Source organism: Salvelinus sp. IW2-2015, unplaced genomic scaffold (assembly GCF_002910315.2).
Source record: "Salvelinus sp. IW2-2015 unplaced genomic scaffold, ASM291031v2 Un_scaffold4375, whole genome shotgun sequence".
Classification (NCBI taxonomy): domain Eukaryota; kingdom Metazoa; phylum Chordata; class Actinopteri; order Salmoniformes; family Salmonidae; genus Salvelinus; species Salvelinus sp. IW2-2015.
Window position 1 is genome coordinate 3,340 of NW_019945645.1, and position 26,118 is coordinate 29,457.

The 26,118-nt window shown below is 43.9% G+C and overlaps 3 protein-coding genes and 1 pseudogene across 5 annotated transcripts; 2 read left to right on the forward strand and 2 right to left on the reverse strand.

Annotated features, from left to right (window-relative positions):
- Window positions 1-4,668: 4,668 nt before the first annotated feature.
- On the forward strand, window positions 4,669-10,864 carry LOC139026304 (leucine-rich repeat-containing protein 51-like; annotated as a pseudogene).
- A 1,704-nt stretch (window positions 10,865-12,568) lies between these two features.
- LOC112077197 (ragulator complex protein LAMTOR1-like) lies at window positions 12,569-15,978 on the reverse strand. Its single transcript, XM_024143759.2, is given in 5 exon segments — window positions 12,569-13,012; window positions 13,962-14,085; window positions 14,182-14,259; window positions 14,365-14,507; window positions 15,723-15,978. Coding segments are annotated over 5 exon segments (480 nt in total). The 5' UTR covers window positions 15,765-15,978; the 3' UTR covers window positions 12,569-12,919.
- Window positions 15,979-16,068: 90 nt separating this feature from the next.
- LOC112077196 (secreted frizzled-related protein 2) lies at window positions 16,069-18,215 on the forward strand. The gene is made up of 3 exons (XM_024143758.2): window positions 16,069-17,004; window positions 17,177-17,257; window positions 17,368-18,215. The coding sequence occupies exons 1-3, from the start codon at window positions 16,476-16,478 to the stop codon at window positions 17,718-17,720; spliced, it is 963 nt and encodes a 320-aa protein (XP_023999526.1). The 5' UTR covers window positions 16,069-16,475; the 3' UTR covers window positions 17,721-18,215.
- Window positions 18,216-20,217: 2,002 nt separating this feature from the next.
- On the reverse strand, window positions 20,218-23,626 carry LOC112077198 (anaphase-promoting complex subunit 15). Of its 3 annotated transcripts, none has more exons than XM_024143762.2 (5): window positions 23,543-23,626; window positions 22,944-23,069; window positions 22,772-22,831; window positions 20,912-21,052; window positions 20,218-20,802 (listed from the first exon to the last, which is right to left on the reverse strand). In XM_024143762.2, the coding sequence occupies exons 2-5, from the start codon at window positions 23,061-23,063 to the stop codon at window positions 20,755-20,757; spliced, it is 369 nt and encodes a 122-aa protein (XP_023999530.1). In that variant the 5' UTR covers window positions 23,064-23,069; window positions 23,543-23,626; the 3' UTR covers window positions 20,218-20,754. The 3 variants fall into 3 exon arrangements, with proteins under 3 accessions (XP_023999530.1, XP_023999529.1, XP_070297702.1); XM_024143761.2 differs by having other exon boundaries at window positions 23,483-23,574; XM_070441601.1 differs by lacking the exon at window positions 22,772-22,831 and having other exon boundaries at window positions 23,483-23,574.
- Window positions 23,627-26,118: the final 2,492 nt, after the last annotated feature.

A 26,118-nucleotide genomic window follows, 5' to 3' on the forward strand; every position in this document is an offset into this window, starting at 1 on the left:
CTAACCTACCAGCTCTCTTACCTCCCACCTTTTCAAAATGTCGGACTTTACTTCCGCTTTCCACTTAAAAAGAGGATACAGTTTCTAAACCCAGACGCGCAACATCGCGATACTACCGGGAACGCTGGCGAAGCAGATCAAACAGACCAGGCCGGGATTTGGGGGTTGATGCCGCGTTCAAGTGCTAGTCGGAACTAGGAAACTAGAAAATGTCTGATTTGTTAATTCGTTAAACGCGTCATGGTAAACTACAATAGGTTAGCYAGTCGGACATTTCTGAGTTTCCTAGTTCCGAATAATACTTGAACGTGGCAAGAGAAGTCAATGGGCGAATTCGAGCGGATCACTTTTTGTGAAGACGCTGACCAACGTTGTCCTCCGCTTTTCAAATGTGTTGCATTATGGCTATAAAAKAAGTCGGACTTGCAACTATACTGAACATAAATATAAAAGCAACATGTAAAGTGTTGTTCCCATGTTTCAAAGCTGAAGTAAAATATCAAATTTTTTCATACGCACAAAAAGCTTATTTCTCTCAAACGTGAGCATTTCCTATTTGCCAAAATAATCCATCCACCTGACAGGTGTGACATATCAAGGAAGTTCATTAAACAGCTAAAAACAGCATGATCATTAAACAGGTGCCTCTTGTGCTGGCTGGAGGCAATAAAGGGAAGTTTAAGATGTGCATTTTCACACAACACAGTCCCACATAAGTCTCAAGTTTTGAGGGAGTGTGCAATTGGCATGCTGACTACAGGAATGGCCTCCAGAGCTGGTGCCAGATAATTTAATGTTATTTTCTCTCCATTCTCCCATATTTTCGCTCTTCCAACGTCTTTTTAGAGAATTTGGCAGAGTGTTGAACCGGCCTCACAACAGCAGACCACGTGTAACCACGCCAGCCCAGGACCTCCACATTTGGCTTCTTCACCTGCGGTATCATCTGAAGGGGTGTGGGGTGCTGAGAAGTATTTATTTCTGTAATAAAGCCCTTTTGTGGGGAAAAACTAATTCTGATTGGCTGGACCTGGCTCCCCAGTGGGAACAAATTTTGAAATTGTTGCATGTTGCATTTATATATTTTTTCAGTATACATTTCTGAAGTTGCTCCTCCCCAATTGCAACTTGAAGTCATAACCAAAGCATTGGGGAGACGATCTTCTGTTGCACATAGATGGTTGATGTCGCAACTATCATTGGTTATTATCAATGCGTGTTTACAGTTTTGGTTGGATGACTATTTAAACTTAAATACATGTTTATCCATACATCCTTACAATCTAACTACATAAGACATACATGTGATCCAAACTTCTAACATAAATAAATGAAATACCCTACTTGTGACAATATAGCTCAGGGATGGGCAACCCAGTCCTCGGGCCTGATTGGTGTCAAACTTTTGCATCTGCCAAAGCCAGTAAAACATGATTCATCACTCCAGCAAACGCGTTTCCACTGCTCCAGAGTCCAATGGTGCAGCTTACACCACTCCAGCCGACGCTTAGCGTTGCACAAGGTTAACTTTGTCACGAATCCGCTTCCTGAGTCTGTTTTTGCCTGTGTTCTGTCCTGGAGTGTTTTTTTTCCGGTGTCCTGGAACGCACCCTTCTGGTTGCCGGGCGACGTAGCTAGTTGGAGGATCTCTGAGTACCCGCACCTGTATCCCATCAGCTATCTGCACACCTGGTCCTGATCATCACCCTCCACTTCATAAGCGCTGACCTGACATCCATTCCCTGCCGGATCGTTAGCCATGAACAGTATCGTTTTGTGCCAGCGTATCAGCCTCAGTTTGATAGTTTGTTTTGTACGTCTTGCTTGCTTTGAACTTACCTCCGTTTTTTCTGTCTTACAGTCATTACCCGGACACTCATCCCATCCCTACGGGTCGTCGGTGACTTCAGTTACTTCCTTGGATCTGCTTACTCAATTCCATCAACTCACTCCGCTGCCCGCTCCGCTACTTGGATTTTTCTATCACTACATTTAAACTTGTAAATAAATACTCACCTCGTCTTACTCTGCTTCTCTTTTCCTGGTCTGCTTCTGGGTTCTACTACACAGGAATTAGAGACTGGACAAAACTTAGGCTTGTGTGCAGCTGCTTGGCCATGGAAACCCATTTTATGAAGCTCCCACAACCAGTTTTTGTGCTGACATTGCTTCCAGAGACAGTTTGGAACTCATTAGTGTGTTGCAACTGAGGACAGAGGATTTTTACGCGCTTCAGCACTCAGCAGTCCCGTTCTGTGAGCTTGTGTGGCTTACCACTTCATGGGTGAGCCATTATTGCTCCTAGATGTTTCCAAGTCACAATAACAGCACTTACAGATGACTGGGGCAGCTCTAGCAGGGCAGAAATTTGACAATGACTGGTTGGAAAGGTGGCATCCTATGACGGTGCCACGTTGAAAGTCACTGAGCTCTTCAGTAAGGTCATTCTACTGTCAATGTTTGTCTATGGAGATTGCATGGCRGTGTGCTCGACTTTATACACCTGTGAGTAACYGGTGTGGCTGAAATAGCCAAATCCACTAATTTGAAGCATTTTGAAAGTTCGTCATTGGCTTAGATAATCTGATTGGTTAGAGACYATCCGAGTTTGGGAAATGCTGTGAGACAGCCCCCACATTCACCGTGACAGAAAGCCCTCCAYACAGACATGCCCCTGCAACACAGCCCAGTGTTGAAGAACCAGCTGAGTGATAATCAGAACCGATTTTAAAAAACGGTTCAGATGAGACCGCTTTCCAACCAGCACCACAAGTTCCTAAACACACAGTAGCGCTGTAGTTATACACATGGTCTGATATGGGGCGGGTCAAACAGTGTGTCCATTGTTGCTACAAATCATCTCGTAGGCATATGATCATATGTTGCTTGTCTGGTGTAAGGAAGTAGTGCTCACCTTGCGTGTGCTGGTGGGAATCTTTGGGGACTTGCTGTTGTTAGTCCGTTGGGGACATCCTCTGTGCCTTCCCTCCCAGCTGTTGGTACTTCACACTCCCGGCCCAACTGTGGGACAAGCTCCGGACCGTGGGAGCTGGTGTTCCCTGGAGACTTGCGTGAAGCGTGTCCTGGGGATTTACAGGCGGAGCTGGAAATCTTATTCAAGCCTCTCTGTAGGTTGCCACTCTTGGAGGCTGCCTTCTGGGGCTTGTTGTTAATGGTGAATGATATGGACTGTCTCCGCACAGCCTGACAGACAGAGGATGGATGTTTCAGGCCTATTGTTTGGAGCATGCTAACAGATTGTTTAAATGTATTTATTTAACCTTTATTTAACTAGGGAAGTCAGTTAAGAACAAATTATTATTTACAATGACGGCCTACCCCGGACAAACCCTAACCCGGACGACGTTGGGCCACTTGTGCGCCGCCCTATAGGACTCCCAATCACAGCCGGTTGTGATACAGCCTGGAATCGAACCAGGGTCTGTAGTGACGCCTCTAGCAGATGTCCTACTGAATTTAATTGAATTTAAGGGACAATTTTTTTCAATACATACACTACCGTTCAAAAGTTTGGGGTCACTTAGAAATGTCATTGTTTTTTTTAAATAAAAGCAAAAAAAAATTGTCCATTAATATCACATTGTTAATTGTTAATGCTGTAAATGACTATTGTAGCTGGAAACGGCAGATTTTTCATGGAATATCTACATAAGCATGGAATATCTCCTGTGTTCCAATGGCGCGTTGTGTTAGCTAATCCAAGTTAATAATTTTAAAAGGCTAATTGATCATTAGAAAACCCTTTTGCAATTATGTTAGCACAGATGAAAACTGTTGTTCTGATTAAAGAAGCAATAAAACTAGCCTTCTTTAGACTAGTTGAGTATCTGGAGCATCAGCATTTGTGGGTTCGATTACAGGCTCAAAATGGCCAGAAAAAAAACATTATTGTTCTGAGAAATGAAGGCTATTCATGGAGAAATTGCCAAGAAACTGAAGATCTCGTACAACGCTGTGTACTACTCCCTTCACAGAACGCGCAAACTGGCTCTAACCAGATAGAAAGAGGGTGGGAGGCCCCGTGCACAACTGAGCAAGAGGACAAGTACATTAGGTGTCTAGTTTGAGAAACAGACACCTCACAAGTCCTCAACTGGCAGTTTCATTAAATTTACCCGAAAACACCAGTCTCAACGTCAACAGTGAAGAGGCGACTCTGGGACGCTGGCCTTCTAGCAGAGTCACAAAAAAAGCCAAATCAGACTAGCCAATAAAAATAATAGATTAAGATGAGCAAAAGAACACAGACACTGGACAGAGGAACTCTGGCCTAGAAGGCCAGCATCCTGGACTCCATCCTGGAGTTCTCGCTCATTGTGATGAAAATAAAAACAAGTGTCTTGCAACATGATAGCTAGCAAACTCTGTGTGGGTTTTAAGGGGTAAGTTAGRAAAATAATGTTGCATGCATAGTAGCCAGAAGTCTAGTTCTTCATGAAGAAACTTAGCTATGTCATTGTGTTGTGTATGCCCTGAAATTAGGCATATAGATGAAGTCAAGTGAAAATACATTGTTTGAGCATGGACAAAGTAGCTAACGTTAGGCTAAGTGCAAAGATGATTCGGGATACCTCTTTTAAACTAGCTGTTTTTTGTTACATTCAAATATTATATTTATTATCATACAGGTTAGCCAAAAGGCTGTGAAATCCWCTGGATTTATTATTCAAATGCCTCAGCTCAATGACAGGTAAACCAGAAACAGTTATTTCACATTACTATGCGTGCAGATGAAGGAATGGAGACAAGGAAAGAAAGTCACTATTGAGATGCAATTCAGAGCATTGTACTTTTTACTCAACACTCTCTAATCCCTTTTCTGGCTGCGTCTCAATACAGTAATGTCATCCTCTCCTATTCTCAGTGCCACATCTGAGTCCTCTCATACACCTCTCTCTTTCTCTCAGAAGCTCTGATGGAGGAGCTCAACCAGGGCTTGCGACCACTGAAGCAAAATGCAGAGAAGAAGTTCTGCAGCCGCTAGCTGCATCTCAACAACAACAACATCATCACAGACRTGGCTTTAATAATACGTCTCACCTGGGTTCTTCTACCTGTCCTTCAARGACATCTCACACATAGACCCAGTYTGTTAAGTTCACACAGTCACGCACACAGGGTGGCTCTAGACAAAACTAGTGCACTATATAGGCGATATTGTGTKATTTCAGACAAGCCTCTCCCTGAATGGACACAGGTGGCAGGGTGGTAAAATGAAATTCTCTAGTACAGGTATTCCCAAACTGGGGTACGTGTACCCCCAGGGGTATGCGCAATCCCGTCGGGGGTACGGCAAATAAAAATGTGATTAACATTTTGAATTTATTTATTATTTTTATTTGTTACATTTAAAAAATATATGTATATTCACATTTTCAAACAGTCCATTTATATTTTCCAACGGGGCTATACATTTCGGTGAAGTGTTTTTCTCGCCTGAGTAGCCTCGTTTCACTGCCAAAAATAAAATTAAACCTAATAAAATTAAACCTTCTTTGGACACTGTGTTAACTAACCTCCAGACGAGCAACGCCCTACAACTCTCTTTCGGTGGCCTCCAACTGCTCTAAAATGCTAGTAAAACTAAATGTATGCTCTTCAACCGATCGCTGCCCGCACCTGCCCGCTCCTAGCATCACTACTCTGGACGGTTGTGACTTAGAATATGTGGACAACTACAAATACCTAGGTGTCTGGTTAGACTGTAAACTCTCCTTCCAGARTCACATTAAGCATCTCCAATACAAAATTAAATCTAGAATCGGRTTCCTACTTCGCAACAAAGCATCCTTCACTCATGCTGCAAAACATACCCTCGTAAAACTGACTATCCTACCGATCCTTGACTTCGGCGATGTCATTTACAAAATAGCCTCCAACACTCTACTCAGCAAACTGGATGTAGTCTATCACAGTGCCATCTGTTTTGTGCACCAAAGCCCCATATACTAACCACCACTGCGACCTGTATGCTCTCGTTGGCTGGCTCTCGTTGGCTGGCCCTCGCTTCATATTCGTCGCCAAACCCACTGGCTCCAGGTCATCTATAAGTCTTTGCTAGGTAAAACCCCGCCTAATCTCAGCTCACCATAGCAACACCCACCCGTAGCACACCGCTCCAGCAGGTATATTTCACTGGTCATCACCAAAGCCAACACTCCCTTTGGCCCCCTTTCCTTCCAGTTCTCTGCTGCCAATGACTGGAACAATTGCAAAAATCACTGAAGCTGGAGTCTTATTACTCCCTCACTAACTTTAAGCATCAGCTGTCAGAGCAGCTTACCGATCATTGCACCTGTACACAGCCCATCTGTAAATAAGCCCACCCAACTACCTCAACCCCATATTTTTATTTACAGTTGAAGTCAGAAGTTTACATGCATCTTAGCCAAATACATTTAAACTCAGTTTTTCACAATTCCTACATTTAATCCTAGTAAAAATTCCCTGTTTTAGGTCAGTTAGGATACCACTTTATTTTAAGAATGTGAAATGTCAGAATAATAGTAGAGAGTATGATTTATTTCAGCTTTTATTTCTTCATCACATTCCCAGTGGGTCAGAAGTTTTACATACACTCAATTAGTATTTGGTAGCATTGCCTTTACATTTTTTAACTTAGGTCAAACGTTCCGGTAGCCTTCCACAAGCTTCCCACATAAGTTGGGTGAATTTTGGCCCATTCCTCCTGACAGAGCATGTGAGTCAGGTTTGTAGGCCTCCTTGCTCACACACACTTTTTCAGTTCTGCCCACAAATGTTCTAAGGATTGAGTCAGGGCTTTGTGTTGGCCACTCCAATACCTTGACTTGTGTGTCCTTAAGCCATTTTGCCACAACTGTGGAAGTATGCTTGGGGTCATTGTCCATTTGGAAGACCCATTTGCGACCAAGCTTCAACTTCCTGACTGATGTTGAGATGTTGCTTCAATATATCCACATAATTTAGCTTCCTCATGATGCCATCTATTTGTGAAGTGCACCAGTCCCTCCTGCAGCAAAGCACCCCCACAACATGATGCTGCCACCCCTGTGCTTCACGGTTGGATTGTGTTCTTCGGCTTGCAAGCCTCCCCCTTTTCCTCCAACATAACGATGGTCATCAGTTCTATTTTGTTTCATCAGACCAGAGGACATTTCTCCAAAAAGTACGATCTTTTCCCCATGTGCAGGTGCAAACCGTAGTCTGGCTATTTATGGCGGTTTTGTAGCAGTGGCTTCTCCTTGCTGAGCGGCCTTTCAGGTTATGTCGATATAGGACTGTTTTACTGTGGATATAGATACTTTGTACCTGTTTCCTCCAGCATCTTCACAAGGTCCTTTGCTGTTGTTATGGGATTGATTTGCACTTTTCGCACCAAAGTACGTTATCTCTAGGAGACAGAACGCATCTCCTTCCTGAGCGTTATGACGGCTGCGTGGTCCCATGGTGTTTATACTTGCGTACTATTGTTTGTACAGATGAACGTGGTACCTTCGGTGTTTGAAATTGCTCCCAAGGATGAACCAGACTTGTGGAGGTCTACAATTTTTTTGAGGTCTTGGCTGATTCTTTTATTTTCCCATGATGTCAACAAAGAGGCACTAGTTTGAAGGTAGGCTTGAAATACATCCACAGGTACACTCCAATTGACTCAAATTATGTCAATTAGCCTATCAGAAGCTTCTAAAACCATGACATCATTTTCTGGAATTTTCCAGCTGTTTAAAGGCACAGTCAACTTAATGTATGTAAACTTCTAACCCACTGGAATTGTGATACAGTGAATTATAAGTTAAATAATCTGCCTGAAAACAATTGTTGGAAAAATTACTTGTGTTTTGCACGAAGTAGATGTCCTAACCGACTTGCCAAAACTATAGTGTGTTAACAAGAAATTTGTGGAGTGTTGAAAAACAAGTTTTAATGACTGAACCTAAGTGTATGTAAACTTCTGACTTCAACTGTAAATCTTATGGTGGTCTATACTCTCAGGACCTCATTTATAGTAAACAAATCGTAAACTAGGCACACACACACACACACACACACACACACAACGACACACACACACACACTCGGGATCCAATGACTTCCTATAAGGTCAGGCAAACATAAACAAACAGGCTTCATCCTGCATCAGTCCACAGCCAGACGAAGGAGAGATCAGGATAACCCTTAAACAAATAAATATAATGGAGGGGGGGATTCTCAGAGCTGATAAACACCCCCTAACCCCTTAAACAAATAAATATAATGGAGGGGGGATCTCAGAGCTGATAAACACCCCCTAACCCTACAGCAGAGGAGATAGATAGGTATGATAAACTTCCGACTTCAACTGTATTTTTTTGCTCCTTTGCACCCCAGTATCTCTACTTGTACATTCATCTTCTGCACATCTATCACTCCAGTGTTTAATTGCTCAATTGTAATTATTTCGCCACTATGGCCTATTTATTGCCATACCTCCCTAATCTTACTACATTTGCACACGCTGTATATAGATTTTTCTATTGTGTTATTGACTGTACATTTGTTTATCCCATGGWTAACTCTGTGTTGTTTGTGTCYCACTGCTRTGCTTTATCTTGGSCAGATCGCAGTTGTAAATMAGAACTTGTTCTCAACTGGTTCTACCTGGTTAAAACAAGGCCCCTGAACTCTRGTGTATTTTCTGCACTATGCAATGATATGGGCAGCYACCAWGTAACGCTTTTACAACATACAGAWGTGCGCTGGTTATCAAGGGGCAAAGTATTGACARGTTTTTTTAAAATTGAGAGACAAGCTTKAAGTTTTCTTTACTGACCATAATTTTCACTTGTCTGACGCTTACATGATGACGAGTTTCTCACACGACTAGCCTATCTGGGTGAGGTTTTTTCTCCACTGAATGATTTGAATCTAGGATTACAGGAACTCTCCGCAACTATATTCAATGTGCMMGACAAAATTGAGGCTATGATTAAGAAGTTGGAGCTCTTCTCTGTCTGCATTAACAAGGACAACACACAGGTCTTTCCATCATTGTATGATTGTTTGTGTGCAAATGAACTCAAGCTTACGGACAATGTCAAATGTGATATAGCGAAGCACCTGAGTTGGGTGCGCAATTCCGCAGGTACTTTCCCAAWACCGATGACACAAACAACTGGATTCGTTATCCCTTTCAAGCCCTGCCTCCAGTCCAGTTACCGATATCTGAATAAGAGCCTCATCGAAATTGCAATAAGCYGTTCTGTGAAAATGTTATTTAATCAGAAGCCACTACCAGATTTCTGGATTGGGCTGCGCTCAGAGTATCCTGCCTTGGCAAATTGGCTGTTAAGACACTGATGCCCTTTGCAACCACGTGCCTATGTGAGAGTTGATTCTCGGCCRTCACTAGCATGAAAAGTAAATAGAGGCACAGACTGTGTGTGGAAAATGATTTAAGCCTGAGAKTCTCTCCAATACAATCCAACATTGCAGAGTTATYTGCATCCTTTCAAGCACACCCTTCTCATTAACCTGTGGTGAGTTATTCACAATTTTCGATGAACAAACAAGGTWTMATATGTAGGATGGTTTAAWAAAGAGCAAAATTATTGATTATTATATTATTATTTGTGCCCTGGTCCTATAAGAGCTCTTTGTCACTTCCCACGAGCCYGGTTGTGACAACAACTCTCATTCTTATGTTTAATAAATGTATCGTATAGTGTGTGTGTGGCAGGCTTACAATGATGGCAAAAAACAACATTTGAGAGTGCGRTGACCCTGGTGCTAGAGGGGGTACGCAGCTGGAGGTTGAATGTTTGAAGGAGTACGGGACTATTAAAAAGTTTGGGAACCACTGATCGTACATTAGTAGTGATCACCCTACATTTAAGGGCCTAAAGCCTGTGTGTGTGTGTGTGTGTGTGGTGTGTGTGTGTGTGTGTGTGTGTGTGTGTGGTGTCGTGTGTGTGTGTGTGTGTGTGTGTGTGTGTGTGTACTCTGTTTCCCAGGTCCTAGTAGAGCTGAAGGAACTGTGGGTGTATCTCCATGGTAACAGCATCTGTAACCTTTCAGAGGTGGATAAGCTGGCCGCCCTGCCCTTCCTACATAGACTCACCCTGCACAGCAACACAATGGAGAATGAGGGGAGCTACAGGTACACACACTTAGCAGCACAGGCATGACATGAGAAAGGTGAGGACAAACCCAAATCTACACACACCCACACGCAAATATAGGCCACCACTAAGCCCCACATGGGGGGTGGGTTACAGGGGTGGTTTATTCCACTCATACTCTTCGTGTGATCTCCCAGTGCTGTTTAAATTCTGTGTGTTCACCGAGGGCTATGTGGCTCTGAGCCCTATGTGTAACAGGTGCTGAGTTCGTTGCAGCTGCATAGCATTCTGACAGGTGCTTAAAAGGAGCAGAGAGATCAGGGTCTAGTTACACACCGACTCTCTGCCTGTCTGCATAGCAACACTAAACTCCTACTGAGTTTTTGGGCATTCTCCCTCTCTGTTCAGTGTTAAGTTACTACCAGTTTACAGTTTGTATAGTCACTGTATGTATAGATGTGTTCAGTTCTGGAGCCTTATGGTCAAGAGAAAACAGAAGTGTGTGTACCCGGACAAACACCCAGTAATGAGAACGTGTGTAGGGGGTATGTGAATGCAGCTCTGCCTCACTTGTTGGACTTCTGCGCTGTAACGGGCCAGGATAGAATCATGGCCCAGGTCTGGCACCATCCCAGCAACCACAGCAAAACACCAGGAAGAACCAGGACAACTGGCCTGTCACCACAGAAACGATGGGGGGGCAATCATCATGCCAACCAACCAGAGTTCCAGAACCACAGGCTTACATCAGAAGACCATTATGACCTGACGCATCATATAAAAGTACAATACAAATCTACTCATCAGAAACTCTGTCTGGTGTCTGTCAGAGTTGGGGAAGAAGGAATAGTACATCTACAGTAGATGTGACCTTGACCTGTATAATTATTGAACTGAACCATTGACCAACCAGGAATAGAGCCCTCTCACTCACTCTCCCCAATGCACACTTTTGTAGGTGTTACTTTGTGTTGAAATATGGATCTGAGAATTGACCCTTTACCACTGGTGGATCAGCAGGTATGAGACGTACTGAATAATCCTTATCATGGTAAACAAAGTCTTCATCGAAAGTTTAAAAAAGAATCGTATCCATTACTTACAGTACACACTACATAAGATGTGATAGTGTTCATTAGGTTTGTTGTAATGATACCCCACACAATTCTCTCTATACAGACCTACAGAACACCAGTCTTATGGTTGAAAGTCTTTAATGAATTCATTAATTGGGGGAAAAAAATGTATTAACAGTATATCTTAATAAACCTTTTGGTACTAGCCTAAGAAATGAACAATGTTATCCTGGTACTATTGCACACTGAAGTAACAAAACAAGCACACTGCAAAAAGTGGAAAATAAACACGGCCTTGTAGATCATCCCTTTAAAGACCCCAGAGAGGCACCCACCCACAAACACACTCACCCCGGAGCATAAATACACTTAAAACATAAATAAATAATTACAACGCCTCTGATCATTTTAATTTAGGTGATACTCACAGGTTATGGTTGTTTATCTCAAACTGCCATGACAGCTTTCAGTTCCTGGTTAATGTGAGTAACTCGTCACAATCAGTTTTGTTTAAAAATTCAAACAAACTTGGGTGTTAAGTTTTTTTCCTTTTATGTCATAAAAAATGGGCTGCTGTATCCTTAGTTATGATTGGCTCCTAAAACAACTTCATTGGAGCTTTAGCCAATCCTGACCAACAGACTCTACAATGGGGAGGTGCATACAATCCATTTCTTGCTTCTGACGGAATCACATAAATCTGTACATAGAAGGCATCAACACTTCACTGATTCATTTACATTACAAGCCCCCAAACCCTCCCCCCACCTAGACCCACCCCCTCCCCCCAAGCCTGGTTCCATCCAGTGCCCACCCCCAGCTGTATTGTTTCTGTGAAGTCTAAAGATATGAATTCAAGGACTGCCAGCTAAATTATTGAAGTGCTAAGCATGTTTCCCCCAGAAATCAGAGAAACCCATGTGGATTCCAACCGCTGTCCCCACCCCCCATTCACCCCTGCACTCTGCCAACATGAGCTGAACTCAAGAGAAGACTCATACGGGTCATATCAGATTTGAACTTAGGTACTATAGTTGAACTAAGTCCCTCCTGTTTTTAAACCTGCACAACCCAGTTGTCTTACATTAGGTCAATCTAAGGATTTGAACAAAGATAAGGAACACTATAGTGAGGGCTCTTTCTAGAAATTCATATTGATGACATGAGGGGTGGGATGTGTGTTCTGGGTGACCGGTCCACAAAGTGTCAGAACAGCATCCCCATGCTCACCGTAGTGGGTTGGCTGGCTGTGGACATCTTTTTTAACCCTGTTCCTGTGCTACATTTGGACATGCATAATCACCCTCTTTTCCTAGCTGTGGTTAGTTAGTTAGTTACATGAGCTGCATATCAGACGAGGTTAGCTACTCCTGAATAACTCACAGCCAGCGCTAACACCACCAGCAGCCTAGCCATGCAGCTAGCTAACCGTTTATTCAGTCAGACTCAGTCACTCTTCAAACAACAACATTTAAAATAACAAAAACAAAGACTTCCCTAACACCATTATACTGCCATAACATTTGACGGCTGGTGAAAGAAGGATGAATGGTGGCTTTGAAAGGTGGTTCTGAGGGGTGCAGGGCAAGGTGGGTTAACCCTTTCAGCAGGGGAGGCCTGGTTGTCATAGTCCTCAGCAGGTTCCTGGTGGCATAGCTGGGTAGCACAGGGACTGGGACACATAGATGCAGTGTGGGCATTGGGGACAGGACGGGAGGAGTATTATGGAGGCCAGAGGGCAGATCAGGGGATGGCAAATTGAACCACTAGCTCTTCTTTAGCGTCCACCTTGATCTGAGAGATTGCACTGTAAGCATAGGCAGCTATCTTGGACACCTGTCAAACAATTAGAACAAATGAGGTTAACACGCATCAATCAGCTACATAATGCATTTGTTGTTCCAGAGCTGCCATACACGAACAGGTTTATGGACAGGGAAAGCACATGACTGTAATAGAAAGATGTCCTGATGAACATCTGAGAATGGCACTGTGTGTGTGTGTCTGTATTAGGGGTGTAACGATACATGTATTCGTATCGAAACGTTCGGTACGGGAACCTCGGTTCGGTCCGCATTGTAAAAACAGAAACARGAAGAGAAAAAAACACTAGGCCTATAGGCTATGCCTACACAGTTGTATTGCTTGAGTAAATCTGAGCTGGGAAAAAAATGTACAATTTCAGGCTATTCCATTAAAACAATGAGCTTATGCGCACGTTGTAATGAAAATTCTAATCTTAATTGACACATTTTATGAGGTGGAGCCAGGAGCTAGTTCTGTACGATGGCAAGAAGTCGGGCGGATAAACCAGGAGGATTCTCCATCATCATTTAAAATCTTCAGTTTGGGAACATTTTGGTTTCCCAGTAGCTTACAACAGCGATGGACAGAGGAAGTATGTTCCCTCAACATGTTGACACATTTACACTGACATCACCGCAGTATTCCTACCACCTGACCAAGACGGAGATGCAAAAAAACACCACAACTTTGTCTCCCCTCTGCATTCAAGCAGCTCTTTGCAGGTAGTAATGAGACTATATACAAGGAGAACCGGTACCAATGTGCAGTGGTACGAGGTAGTTGGAGTAATATGTACAGGTAGGGGTAAAAGTGACCAGGCAACACCTGAGGTTGGTGGCCCCTTAATTGGGGAGGATGGGCTCGTGGTAATGACTGGAGTAGAATCAATTGAATTGTATCAAATACATCAAACCCATGGTTTCCATGTACCAAACCATGAAACGTTACACCCCTAGTGTGTGTGTGCGCGAGCGTGCACCTGTTGTACATCCGAYTATGGCACCAGATCACTAGCGAGCACTTGGTGCGGCTGGRTGGTGAGTGAAGGGAGAGGGAGGGGCTTCTTCTGAGACAGACTGTTACTCAACAAGGCCAGTTTTGTACTGAAAACACAATAAAAGACAGGTTAGTACTGAAACACATAAACAAGGCCAGTCAAAACCCACATACACATTAAGCAAGTACCTCCACACACCCACCTGTATTGCCGAGCTTTGTCCATGTACTCATGCTGCTCCATGCCTTGTGAGTCCGCAGCCGAGACGTCGATGATGTTCCTAAGAAATGGAAAGACGGGCWGATATTCAGCAGAATTCAATCCCAAATAAATAAACCCCATGATGATGGAGGAGAAAGAGAATGTTTGTGTGRTTGTGTCTTACAGAGCTGTCTTGGTAAGGATGGATGTGAGTAAGGCCTGTTCGTCTGTGCGGGCTGAGGGTACATTGGAGTTCCATTCTGTGCCGTTGAGGGGCTTGCTGTCGGGGTTCGGGTGGGGGATCAGCGGCTTACGCTCGTCAGGGTCCTGAGGCACAACATGCGCATCGCGATCACAAACTATCACAACATCCTCGATCACTATCACAGGCTGTTTGGGTTACCAGATTCTTACCTTGCTTATTGCTAAAATGATTATGATACAACATCTGAACAGAAGTCTAAAAAAAAGAGCGCCCTACAACCCCTATACTACTCATCCTCTGATTTGTTGCTTTGACAGGAAGAACAGAATGAAACCAAACAAAAGTTACGTAACCCTGATATATTGATCCTGGTGTGTATATTTCAACAGTATTATACTGTGTTAAAACAAGGTTAGCTAAGCAGTGGCAGGCTATAATGTGTACAACAGTCATCTGATAAACAGTAATAATAGGATACAATCCCTGCCTTTTTCCAAAAGGAAAAATAAAACTTCCCTTCACCAAAATCCATTTTGACCTATGTCACCACAACTGGATGGGAAATCTGAGATCATATGACATGCATCTGGGAGAAGTTGATTGGCTGGCAAGTTCAACACGTTCCAACAGCTTGACCGAATGTGAACCTTTGAGGCCCAATTTACATAAGTGGTCACGTTTTACCGGCCCTGATTGATCATCATCATGATAGTTGAGAATTGAAACTAAGCTATTGTCTGCCCTCCAAGTAGATAGCTACTGACGTACACATATGAACTGATTAAGTAAGCTGAACTAGTAAACTAGATAATGTTTGTAATTGTCAACAAAAGGTTGTCACTATTTTGAAACGTCTTCTAACTAGCTAATGGCGTTAGGTGTGTTGGTCAACTTGCCAATCAGGGAACTAACGTTAGCTAAACTCCCTAGGCCCAATTTTTCTAGCACAGCTAGCAGTTGTCTCTGAAATATTATATATTTCTTAATTCCATGATTGTACGTTTAAATGTGTGTGCATTGTTGTGAATTGTTAGATATTACTGCACTGTTGGCGCTAGGAACACAAYCATTTCGCTACACCCGCAATAATATCTGCTATATGTGTACAATACAATTTGATTTGAAAGGACTGGTTAGCTATCTGCTGGGTCGTAGTTGGCTAACTTAAAAATAGTTTCATTTTAACGCGCAGAGAAGCACTATATTTTRACTTTCGACTCGTGGAATTCGTAACAACAAACTGTCTTGCAATGGCCTTATGACCCCAAAGAAATGTAACACTTCTTGTTAAATAATATTTTACARCCTAGATAACCAACTAGCCTAGCATTAGCTACCTGCTCCGTGGTCTCGTTCTCGCTACTGTAACAACAACCCATGGCGTCCGCTGGGCGTTCGGCGGTCTGCCAGGTACGCGAACCCAATCTCCAACTACTCCACCCGGGGAACTATTGCTATAATAGGAGAAACAGACCCTGTCTGAGTCCACAGGAAAGGAATCAAACTTCTTTCTTTGTTTCTATTTCTCGCTGACTGCTTCTGTCAGCTACTACTACAAACGAAGCCTATCACATGACAGCAGTTTTTTGCGCAGCCAGGGCTCGGCAACAAACATATGACATCCGGCCAATGTGAAGATGCCATGGGGACAGATACCCTAATCACGTGACAGGGGTATTTTATTTTTTTAAAGACTTGCTAAAATAGTGAGCTTGTTGTTGTTATGACTGGGYAATAAAACCAGCAGAAAACAGACCGCGACGTAAGGAAAATGCATAACGAATAGATGGCAAAAATACATTGCTASCACAGACTCGTTGGGGGCAGGTTCTGGGCAGACTGCTATGGGAAGATAAAACAACAAACAGTCTTTCAGACGCCCCCCCCGTTCTAATAACAAAGCCACTTTACAGCCCTCAATAACCGGGAGTCACACCATTGCATTTGCTGTAAGAACCAGTTTGTTCTGCATGATTCATTACACACTAGGCTACTACTAGGTTGGTTCCAACCGGCTACCAACTTCTCCTCCAGGACTGCTGAACAACCACCGTGCTGCTTTGTTTTTTTATTCTGCACGTGTTGTCAGTATGGCTCAACTGAAGTTATCACTTTGCGTGTTGGTGTCTATTTCTTTCGCCTCGGTTTTGACCACAGACAGCTCCATTCAGTTTGCGTCCGAAAGTCTCAGTTCCTCATCGTTTCYCTCGGTGTGTAAGCCCATCCCCAGCACACTTTCTTTGTGCCACGGCGTCGGTTACGGGGATATGCGGCTGCCCAACTTGCTGGGGCACGACTCGTTGAAAGAAGCCCAGCAACAGTCGGCCGCCTGGCTGCCGTTGGTCTCCAAACTCTGCCATCGGGATACCAAGAAGTTCTTGTGCTCGCTCTTCGCCCCYGTGTGCCTACCGGAGGGGCCCGTGCGCCCCTGTCGTGGGCTGTGCGAGGCTGTGAGGGACGGTTGTCTCCCTGTGATGAGCGCGTTCGGGTTCCCGTGGCCCGACATGTTCAACTGCACACAGTTCCCGCGCGGGGTCCATCTCTGTATTCCCACCACGACCCAAGACACACAGCGTGCGCGGAAGGGAGAGGAAGCGGGTCACGAGGAGGCATCAGAGGGTTTGTGCCTATCATTATCATCATCATCATAGAAAGCTGATCCTCTGCAAACATGTTCCATGCTCTTTCACACACACACACACACACACACACACACACACACACACACACACACACACACACACATCCAAACTAACCCTGTTCGCCGTGGCATGTCTCTTGGTGTCCTCAGGAACAGTGATCTGTGATGCATGCAGTCTGGCTGCTGAGGGAGAGATAGACAACCAGAACAAGTTCTGCAAGAGTCCATATGGTGAGTGATATGTGTATGGCATTGGTTACACTTTAGACAAAGGCTTATAGAGGTCTATAACGTGTTTACATGTGTTTACAGACATGTATTTCTGTGTTTTTTTCTCTCAGTCTTTAAACTGCGTATCGGGAGTGTGTCTGTGGAAGGGGGTGACTGCAGGTTAGTCCCTCTGGGCCGGAGTCGCATCCTGAGGTGGGAGGGTGGAGGCACGGAGAGGGCTGAGGGCGTCGMGGGGGCAATGGCCTACAGTGCCCTTTGGCTGCAGGAAGGGGGTACCTGCACCTGTCCTGCCCTGGAGGAGGCAAATGGGGGAGAGGGGAAGGGGTCCGTGGCAGGGGTGTGGTACCTGGGCCTTGCTGACACACAGGAGGGCAGGTTGGTCCTCACTAGGCTGGTGAGATGGAGGAAGGGGGACAAAGAACTCAAGAAGTTCATCAGGAGACTGCTCAAACAAGCCTGCTGATGCTGTCATCAAACAAGCATAGAGAGACTTTCRAATTTGGCCAAATGGATGCGTATGAGAGGACACCACAGCCCTGTTACATTTCAGCCTCTAGGRCTAGACCCTATCCCTTCAATATCCCTTTCATATTCATATCATCTAGCTCTGGAGAAGTCGTGCCTTCATCATAGGGCTCCAGAGTGGCGCAGCGGTTTAAGACACTGTATCTCAGTGCAAGAGGTGTCACTACATTCCCTGGTTCAAATCCAGGCAGAATCACATCCGGCTGTGATTGGGAGAACCATAGGGTGGGGCACAATTGGTCCAGCGTCGTCCGGGTTTGGCCYTCATTGTAAATAAGAATTTGTTTTTAGCTGACTTTCATAGATAAATAAAGGTAAAATAAAAAAAATAATGAAGTATCTACCCAGTCTSTTCAGATCTATGAAGACCTGCTAGGCAGAAGAGAGACCATCAGAGGACCAGTGTGTTTGTTTGGATCTATGTTCTGGGCACCTGTCACATATGAATTATTAWTTGMATTAAATTCTGAATATTATTATTWTTTTTTAAATCAAATGTGAGAACATGATTATGATTTGTGTGAGCCGAGTGAGGACACAGTTACCAGTGAGGCACAGAGCAGCATTAGTTCCATTCAAAGCAGAGTATTATTGTCTGATAGTAACATCAGAGACTGCTGTGTAACAGTGTCTAATAAACATTATTTTGAGCTGTAAATACTGCTYTCACTTTATTTTCTGTACATGTGTGCTTTCTGGATCCTTCTGTTTGTAGGAAGAGAGAAACCTGACTATAGACTCACTCCACACATGTGCCTGTACACCTGATCCACCCATGTCTGTCTGTCTCTCACTCCCCCCCCTTCTCTCTGCCCCCCTACATCTCGAGTGTCTTGAGTCAACATATTAAGAACRTTCCCTGTAGCCTACCAGTGATGTATTGCTGTATGTTTATTGTGACATAATAATTAGTCAATAATAATGTAATTGTGAGAAACAATGGAGTGGGGCTGGGGAGGGGTACTATGGCCACACCTGTTTTCTGTGAATAAAACAAACATGCCCCAGGTTATCAATGAATAATTCAGATGCCCAGCTTCCTTACTACCCACTCTGCCCTCACCTGTGGAGCTCTGACTATAGACACACACAATAACCTTTTTGCATTTCTCCTATTTGACAAACGCATCTCTGGGCAGATTAGTCTTGTTTTTGCTGTACGGTGGTTATGTGGGAGAGAATATAATTTTTTCAAGAGGTTTGTGTTATGGTAGGTTGAGTTGTAGGAGTTCAATGTAGCGTTGTTTGTCAGTGAGGTGAGGGAATCTCCTGTCACTCAGCGTAAAACTCTAGTAACTGCAGTATGGAGTTGGCCGGAGGAACAGCTGTGTATGTGGGTTAGCTTGCTGGTCTATAAGTACAGAATGGACTGTAATGGGTGTTTGTGTAATTGAGGAATAGTTTATTTTATTATCGTTTTTAATGAATAGTATGTGCGCTGGTAGTCTCCCTTCTCCTGGTGTGTGTTTAGATATGTGTGTTAGTGTGTGTACCTACTGTATGTGTGTGTGTTTTCCCTTGCAGCAGTACTATGGTGTCTGGTGCCATAACGCTGGCCTTCCTCCCCCTGCTGTTGACTTTTATTCCCTACCACTACTACTTTGTGTTGTTCTACCGGGCGGTGCTGGTGAGGATGTGATATGACTGTATTACTATGCTGAGCCGGGAAGAGAGGGTCTTCCAGTATGTTCTGACCCACGCCACCCCCGGCGACCCAGAAAGCATCCTGAAAACCTTTGACCTCTGGTGCAGCAAGGTGAAGTTCAGCAGCAACATCGGCCCCAAGAAAGGTGACCCCACCTGACTGAGATTCCTCTCCCTCTCTTCTCCATCCACATTTGCCTGTCTGACCACACCTCTGTGTGTGTAGGTAAGATAAGGGACCGGATTATTTTCCAAGCATTGCCCTCTGACAGTGCTGGGTTCCCACTGTGGATACAGCACAGTGCGTATCGCCTGGGCACCAGGCTCTACAGTGTGGAAATTGATGRAAGAATCACTGCCATAGCAGAGGTCACATGAGGCTTCGACGATGACACAGTGAGAGACAGACACACATATCTATTATTAAGACATACAAGGTTGGGTACAATTTACTTCTGGTTTTGTTGTCTMAGCTTCCTGCTGCCTTGACCCTCCCAGTCTCCTGCTGCCTTCTGCTTAGTGCCCCCTGCAGGTTGAATATCGCTCTCAGACAGCATCTAACACGTGTTTTACAAGTCTGTGTGGCATCAATAAATCCATTACGTACATTATCTGTACAAAATGTTTTTCTTTATTTACATAAGACTGGACCAATTAAAAAGGTATTTACTTTACATACATACAGACATACATACGAGCACCTGTGATGTTCCTTTTTAAAATCAGTTTTGTTGAATACTAACATTCTATATAGCATGTTTGTTTTTTACTCTCCAGGTTTCTGTTGGCAGCACACCCACACACAGCAGATTACACAGGTTTATGCCCATTCAGATGTGACACGACTGGCAACGGACGGACGGACGGACGGGGGAGTCAAAGTACACACACAGAACAACGAGTACCAGAGAGGGGAGTGAGTGCACTCTGATGTCCTTGAGTTTGATGTGTGCATAGTCTAAACAAAGGGTCTGAGTGTCTCGTGATCTGTGGGGGAGGACAGAACTAGCAGAGGGGAGGTTGAGGTGGAGCAGGGGTTCTTTCTCGTCATGTTGCAAAAACACTTATTTCAAGAGAATTTCTTTTACAGTTTACAGTCTTCACACATTGCAACTGTAGAACACTGAATGAGAGAACACGCACACAGCACTTTCTCCATGCAGTAAAACCRCACGCAGCTCACACCTCCCCCTTTAGTTTCACAGGGTGGGTGTGAACAGCAGGGAAAGTTAACCAGCCAAAAGCCACTGTCCGGCAGAGGAGATGAGCAGCTATCCAGCTGGAGCGCTACCAAGGGGGCATCAGAGAGTAGCGAGGATTACTCTGGTCTAGATCATCCACTGGTCCTGGTCTTGGTCTGCTCCCTCCATATCCACCTGAGAGAGGGATGAGTGACATTAAGAATGCGAATGCCTCGTATTTCCCTTATATAGTGCTCCATAGACGTGACCRCTAACCCCTGATTGTGTGTGTGTTCGCATTGACCTCGTTGACCTCTCCGTCATCCGGTGACTCGTTGTAGTCGTTCATCTCATCTATGTCCTGCATGTCCTCTTCATCCTCAGAGTCTTCCTCACTATCTTCCTCATCCTCATCCTCCTCCTCTTCTTCCTCGTCAAATGTTTGCTACACACCCAGAGAACACAAACACACCAGAGTGAGCATGGAAAAATGACAGAAAACATCCTTAACAGCCACTATAAATGAAAGGACCACTMTCTTATTTTCATCCAAACGTTGACGCAAAATGGTAAACAATCTAATTGTATTTATAAAGCCCTTTTTTCATCAGCCYATGTCACAAAGTGCTATACAGAAATCCAGGCTAAAACCCCAAACAGCAAGCAAAGCAGAAGCATTGTGGCTATGAAAAACTCCCTAGAAAGGCAGGAACCTTGGAAGTTCTCTTCTGGCTGTGCCAGTTGGAGATTATAAGAGTACAAGGCCATTAAGGCCGGATAATTCTTCAAAATGTTCAAATGTTCATAGATMACCAGCAGAGTCAAATAATAATCACAGTGGTTGTAGYTCAGCAACAGGTCAGTACCTCAGGAGTAAATGTCAGTTGGTTTTTCATAGCCAAGCATTTTTATTTTATTTAACTAGGCAAGTCAGTTAAAAACAAATTCTTATTTACAATGACGGCCTACCCCGGCCAAAGCCTAACGACGCTGGACTCCCAATCACGGCCTGTTGTGATACAGTCTGGAATCGAACCAGGGTCTGTAGTGACACCTCTAGCACTGAGATGCAGTGCCTTAAGACCACTGAGCCCCATTCAGAGGTCAGAGTCGAGACAGATATGTATGTTAGAGGGATGGAAGGAGAGAGTTGAAAACAGCAGGTCTGAGGACAAGGTAGCACGTCCAGTGAAACGATATGTCAAATTTGAGGAATTAAATGTCATGAGATATTAAAACCTCTCCCTAGCTGCTAAACTCTCTTTCTGTGTACCACACCACCATAACCAAGTTCACACAGGGTAGGGGGTTTAGGATCACCATCTTTAACTTTAGTTGGTTTGAATGTGAGCTAGCAAGCATTACAAAAGCAAAACAGCAGTCTTGAACCATAGAGACTGTCATCCTGGGAAACTGAGATCTCTGTCTGAGAAGACACACACACTTCACTGAAACAGGATAGCTATCAGCACCCACCTAGATAACAGACCGGGATAGATGAGTACACAGCTGATCAGATGTTGGTTTCAGTGACCGTAAAACACATATCTGTGYGGAATGTAGCTAGATGTGCTGTTCTCTCCTACTGTAGCTTTACTCCATCTTTGGATGGTATAATTTAAGCTCTTGCTTGCCCTCCCTCCTCTGGCCCTAATGACTCCCCCTAACCTGGGAGCTGTTGGGAATAACCACAAAATGCAAACATGAACTTCTCTATTTTATTGAATTGTAATGCCTTCCCACCCCRACATAGAACCAACTACAAAATARATTACAATTGGATGTTCTGGTGCTGCTCGGGCAATTTAAAATATTGATTTGGGACCTTCTTATTGAGGAATGTAATAAAACAAATTGAGATTTTTGTTGTACTGTATTTTACTGGATATATATTCTTTTCGATTTGGTCGTATGAAATTGTCATTGTCAAATTGTCATTGCAGGGATCCATTGTGAAAGAGACCCTGGTCTCAATGGTGACTCCCTGCTTAAATAAAGGTKAAATAAATGTGAACATGATTCACCTTTGTAATATCGCAGGACTTGGTCAAAATCCATAAGCATCTTGTATATATATTTGGGTCAACTTTTGGATGAAAATATGAGTGACCGACAGTTCAGATGTCTAGGTAAGTAAAATAAACATTATTTAAAGCTCAGATACCTCGAAAATTGGCTTCCCAATAGGCATCAAGCTATTGTCCTTCTCTGCGATGCTCTGTAACTAAGGGGGAGAGAGAGAGAGGTCAGTGTGTGTATGTCTGAACCCAGGTTGGCTCTGTCACTCCTTCTAGTCTTGCCCTGTCTTTTCTCTTTCTGTGTTTGTTTGTTTGTACCCAGGTCTGATGCTGTTGCTCCTGTTGGTGTAGCTCTGTCTCATCCACACACGGCCGGTCCAGGTTGAACCACAGAGTCTCTGTGATCCTGGGAAACAGCAAGGGGAACTGCGTGGACATCTCTGTCTGAGAAGACACACAGACTTCACTGAGACAGGATAGCTATCAGCACCCATCTAGATAACAGACCTGGCTAGATGAGTACACAGCTAATCAGATGTTGGTTTCAGTGACCCTAACAATGTGTGGAGAGTGTAGCTAGCGAAAGCTAGCTGTAAGAAATGTCACAACATAGCTAGCTAGCTGCTAACTTGGGTAGGTTAGCTACTGTAAGAATTGCACAGATTAGATTTTGAAGACTTTAAAATGGTATCTGTTAAGTTATTGCAGATCTTCCTTARTAGCTAGCAAACACTCTTCATCCMGCATAATGTAGCTAACGCGTTAACTAGCTAGRTATGTTTCGAAACAATACCTAATACATCAACAAATAATTGTACACATATTTACTGTACATGTCAAAATATTCACCGTCTTACCTGTCAAACCACTATCACGACTAGTAGCTATCAAAATATACATTTCAAATTTAAACTGACCGGAAACCAGTGTTGTTTTGTAAACGCTCCCGGTGTGTACGCATATCCTTCCACAAACGTTCCGCTTACTACTACTACTACTTCTTGTTGTTCTAGAGGTTTATCAAAGATTTTTATAACTAAACTATCTCATTGTTCTATCTTTGGTTTTATGGCAGACTACACTTATTGGTGTATTGCTATACGAGGTCTTCTTCTTTGATATTATTGTGGTCCACAAACAAATGCTATAGGTGCATGCCGCCACCTACTGTTTTGGCTGTATATCAGCCCAACTAATAAAAAAATATATAATAAAAATAATCAGATTCAACTGCCAACAACCATCCCTACAGGCTCTGGGACCTGAGAGGGAAGAGCATCTTCGGACAGTATTCTTTGCAATGTTTAGGCAGTGAAGTCCTGTAAACCCCAAAATATTTCAGCTAGCTGCAGAAACTATTATGTCCAGTTTCTTGGACTTTTTGTGTGTATGTGCAGGACAATTAATTTATGTAAAATTAACACCATATAATCCACCTTCTTCACAATCAGCATATCAGTTTCCCTCGACTGTTGAACAACACTCTGACTCTCTACAGTCTGTGGAGCATCCACCGCCACATCTTCAGCTCCCCTCACTCCAACTACTTCACGCGCCTCTGTGTAGGAGAGCTGCATTATAGCCCTGCCACTTGCCACTTRATATTCCTTTACCCTAACTGGGCACTCCAGGGATTTGGGAACGTGGTTGCCATCACAAAGACGGAGATACATGGGGAGAAGGTCCGGATGCCATGTGAGAATTCGTAGGCGAGTGAGTAAATCTCCACTACCACKCGTTCTATTGGCCAACGTGCAACCACTGGAGAATAAACTGGATGATCTACTATCAAGACTATCCTACCAATGGGACATTAAACTGTAATATCTTATGTTTCACAGAGTCGTGGCTAAARGACGACACAGATAATATAGAGCTGGCTGGGTTTTCTGTGTTTCGGCAGGACAGAGCAGCTACGTCTGGTAAGACGAGGGGCGGGGTGTGTTTCTATTTGTCAATAACAGTTGGTGCGTGATGTCTAATATTAAAGAAGTCTCGAGGTATTGCTCCCCTGAGGTAGAGTACCCCATGATAAGCTGTAGACCACAGCATCTACCAAGAGAGTTCTCATCTATATTATTCATAGCCGACTACTGATGGTGGCACTAAGACCGCACTCAATGAGCTGTATAAGGCCATAAGCAAACAAAAAGTGCTCATCCAGAAGCGGCGCTCCTAGTAGCTGGGGACTTRAACCTTGCTAGCGTCCCACCTCGTCAACAGCCAGTGAAACTGCAGGGCGCCAAATTCAAAACAACAGAAATCCCATAATTAAAATTCCTCAAACATACATGTATTTTCCACCATTTTAAAGATACACTTGTTGTAAATCCAGCCACAGTGTCCGATTTCAAAAAGGCTTTACYACGAAAGCACACCAAACGATTATGTTAGGTCAGAGCCAAGTCACAGAAAAACACAGCCATTTTTCCAGRCAAAGAGAGGAGTCACAAAAAGCAGAAATAGAGATAAAATGAATCACTAACCTTTGATGATCTTCATCAGATGACACTCATAGGACTTCATGTTACACAATACATGTATGTTTTGTTCGGTAAAGTTCATATTTATATCCACAWATCTCAGTTTACATTGGCGCGTTTTGCTAGCACAGACTGGAATACGTTCCGGGATTCATCCAATGCCATTGAAGAGTATACCACCTCAGTCACCGGCTTCATCAAGAAGTGCATTGATGACGTCGTCACCACAGTGACTGTACGTACATATCCCAACCTGAAGCCACGGATCCGCACCGAGCTAAAGGCTAGAGCTGCCGCTTTCAAGGAGCAGGACACTGTTCGGATGTTTATAAGAAATCCCACTATGCCCTCAGACGAACCATCAAACAGGCAAAGTGTCAATACAGTACTAAGATTGAATCTTACTACACCGTCTCTGATGCTTGTCGGATGTGGCAGAGCTTGCAAACTATTACGGACTACAAAGGGAAAACCAGCCGTGAGCTGCCCAGTGACGCGAGCCTATCAGATGAGCTAAATGCCTTTTATGCTCGCTTCAAGGAAAGCAACACTGAAGCATGCATGAGAGCACCAGCTGTTCCGGACGACTGTGTGATCAAGCTCTCCATAGCCGATGTGAGCAAGACCTTTAACAGGTCTTGTTTAAAAGTGCAGTGGAAACGCATTCTCTGGAGTGATGAATCACGRTTCACCATCTGGCAGTCAGATGGACTAATCTGGGTTTGGCGGATGCCAGGAGAACGAATATGTATGTTATGCTTTAAAATGTAAAATTAATCAACATTCTATGACTTTTATTGTGTAGGTGGACCAGTCCTGGTGATAGGAGCGGATCCTAAATGTGCCTCTGTGTAGGAGGACTGCAACAGCTGGTGGGACGACTGCAAGGATGACTTCACCTGCAAACAGGACTGGTACTACGGTTGGGTTTGGACCACAGGTAAACACACACATACACATACAAACACACATACACAAAGACACACCAGGCAACAACACATTCGCCATGC

Bases quoted from the DNA above. Each gene is read 5' to 3' on its own strand.
- LOC112077198 (XM_024143762.2), bottom strand. From the start codon at position 23,063: ATGTCCACGCAGTTCCCCTTGCTGTTTCCCAGGATCACAGAGACTCTG. The intron at 22,832-22,943 runs GTACAAACAAAC...TCTCCCCCTTAG, and splicing joins AGCAACAGCATCAGACCTGG to TTACAGAGCATCGCAGAGAA. The intron at 20,803-20,911 runs GTCAATGCGAAC...TCCCTCTCTCAG, and splicing joins ATGACGGAGAGGTCAACGAG to GTGGATATGGAGGGAGCAGA.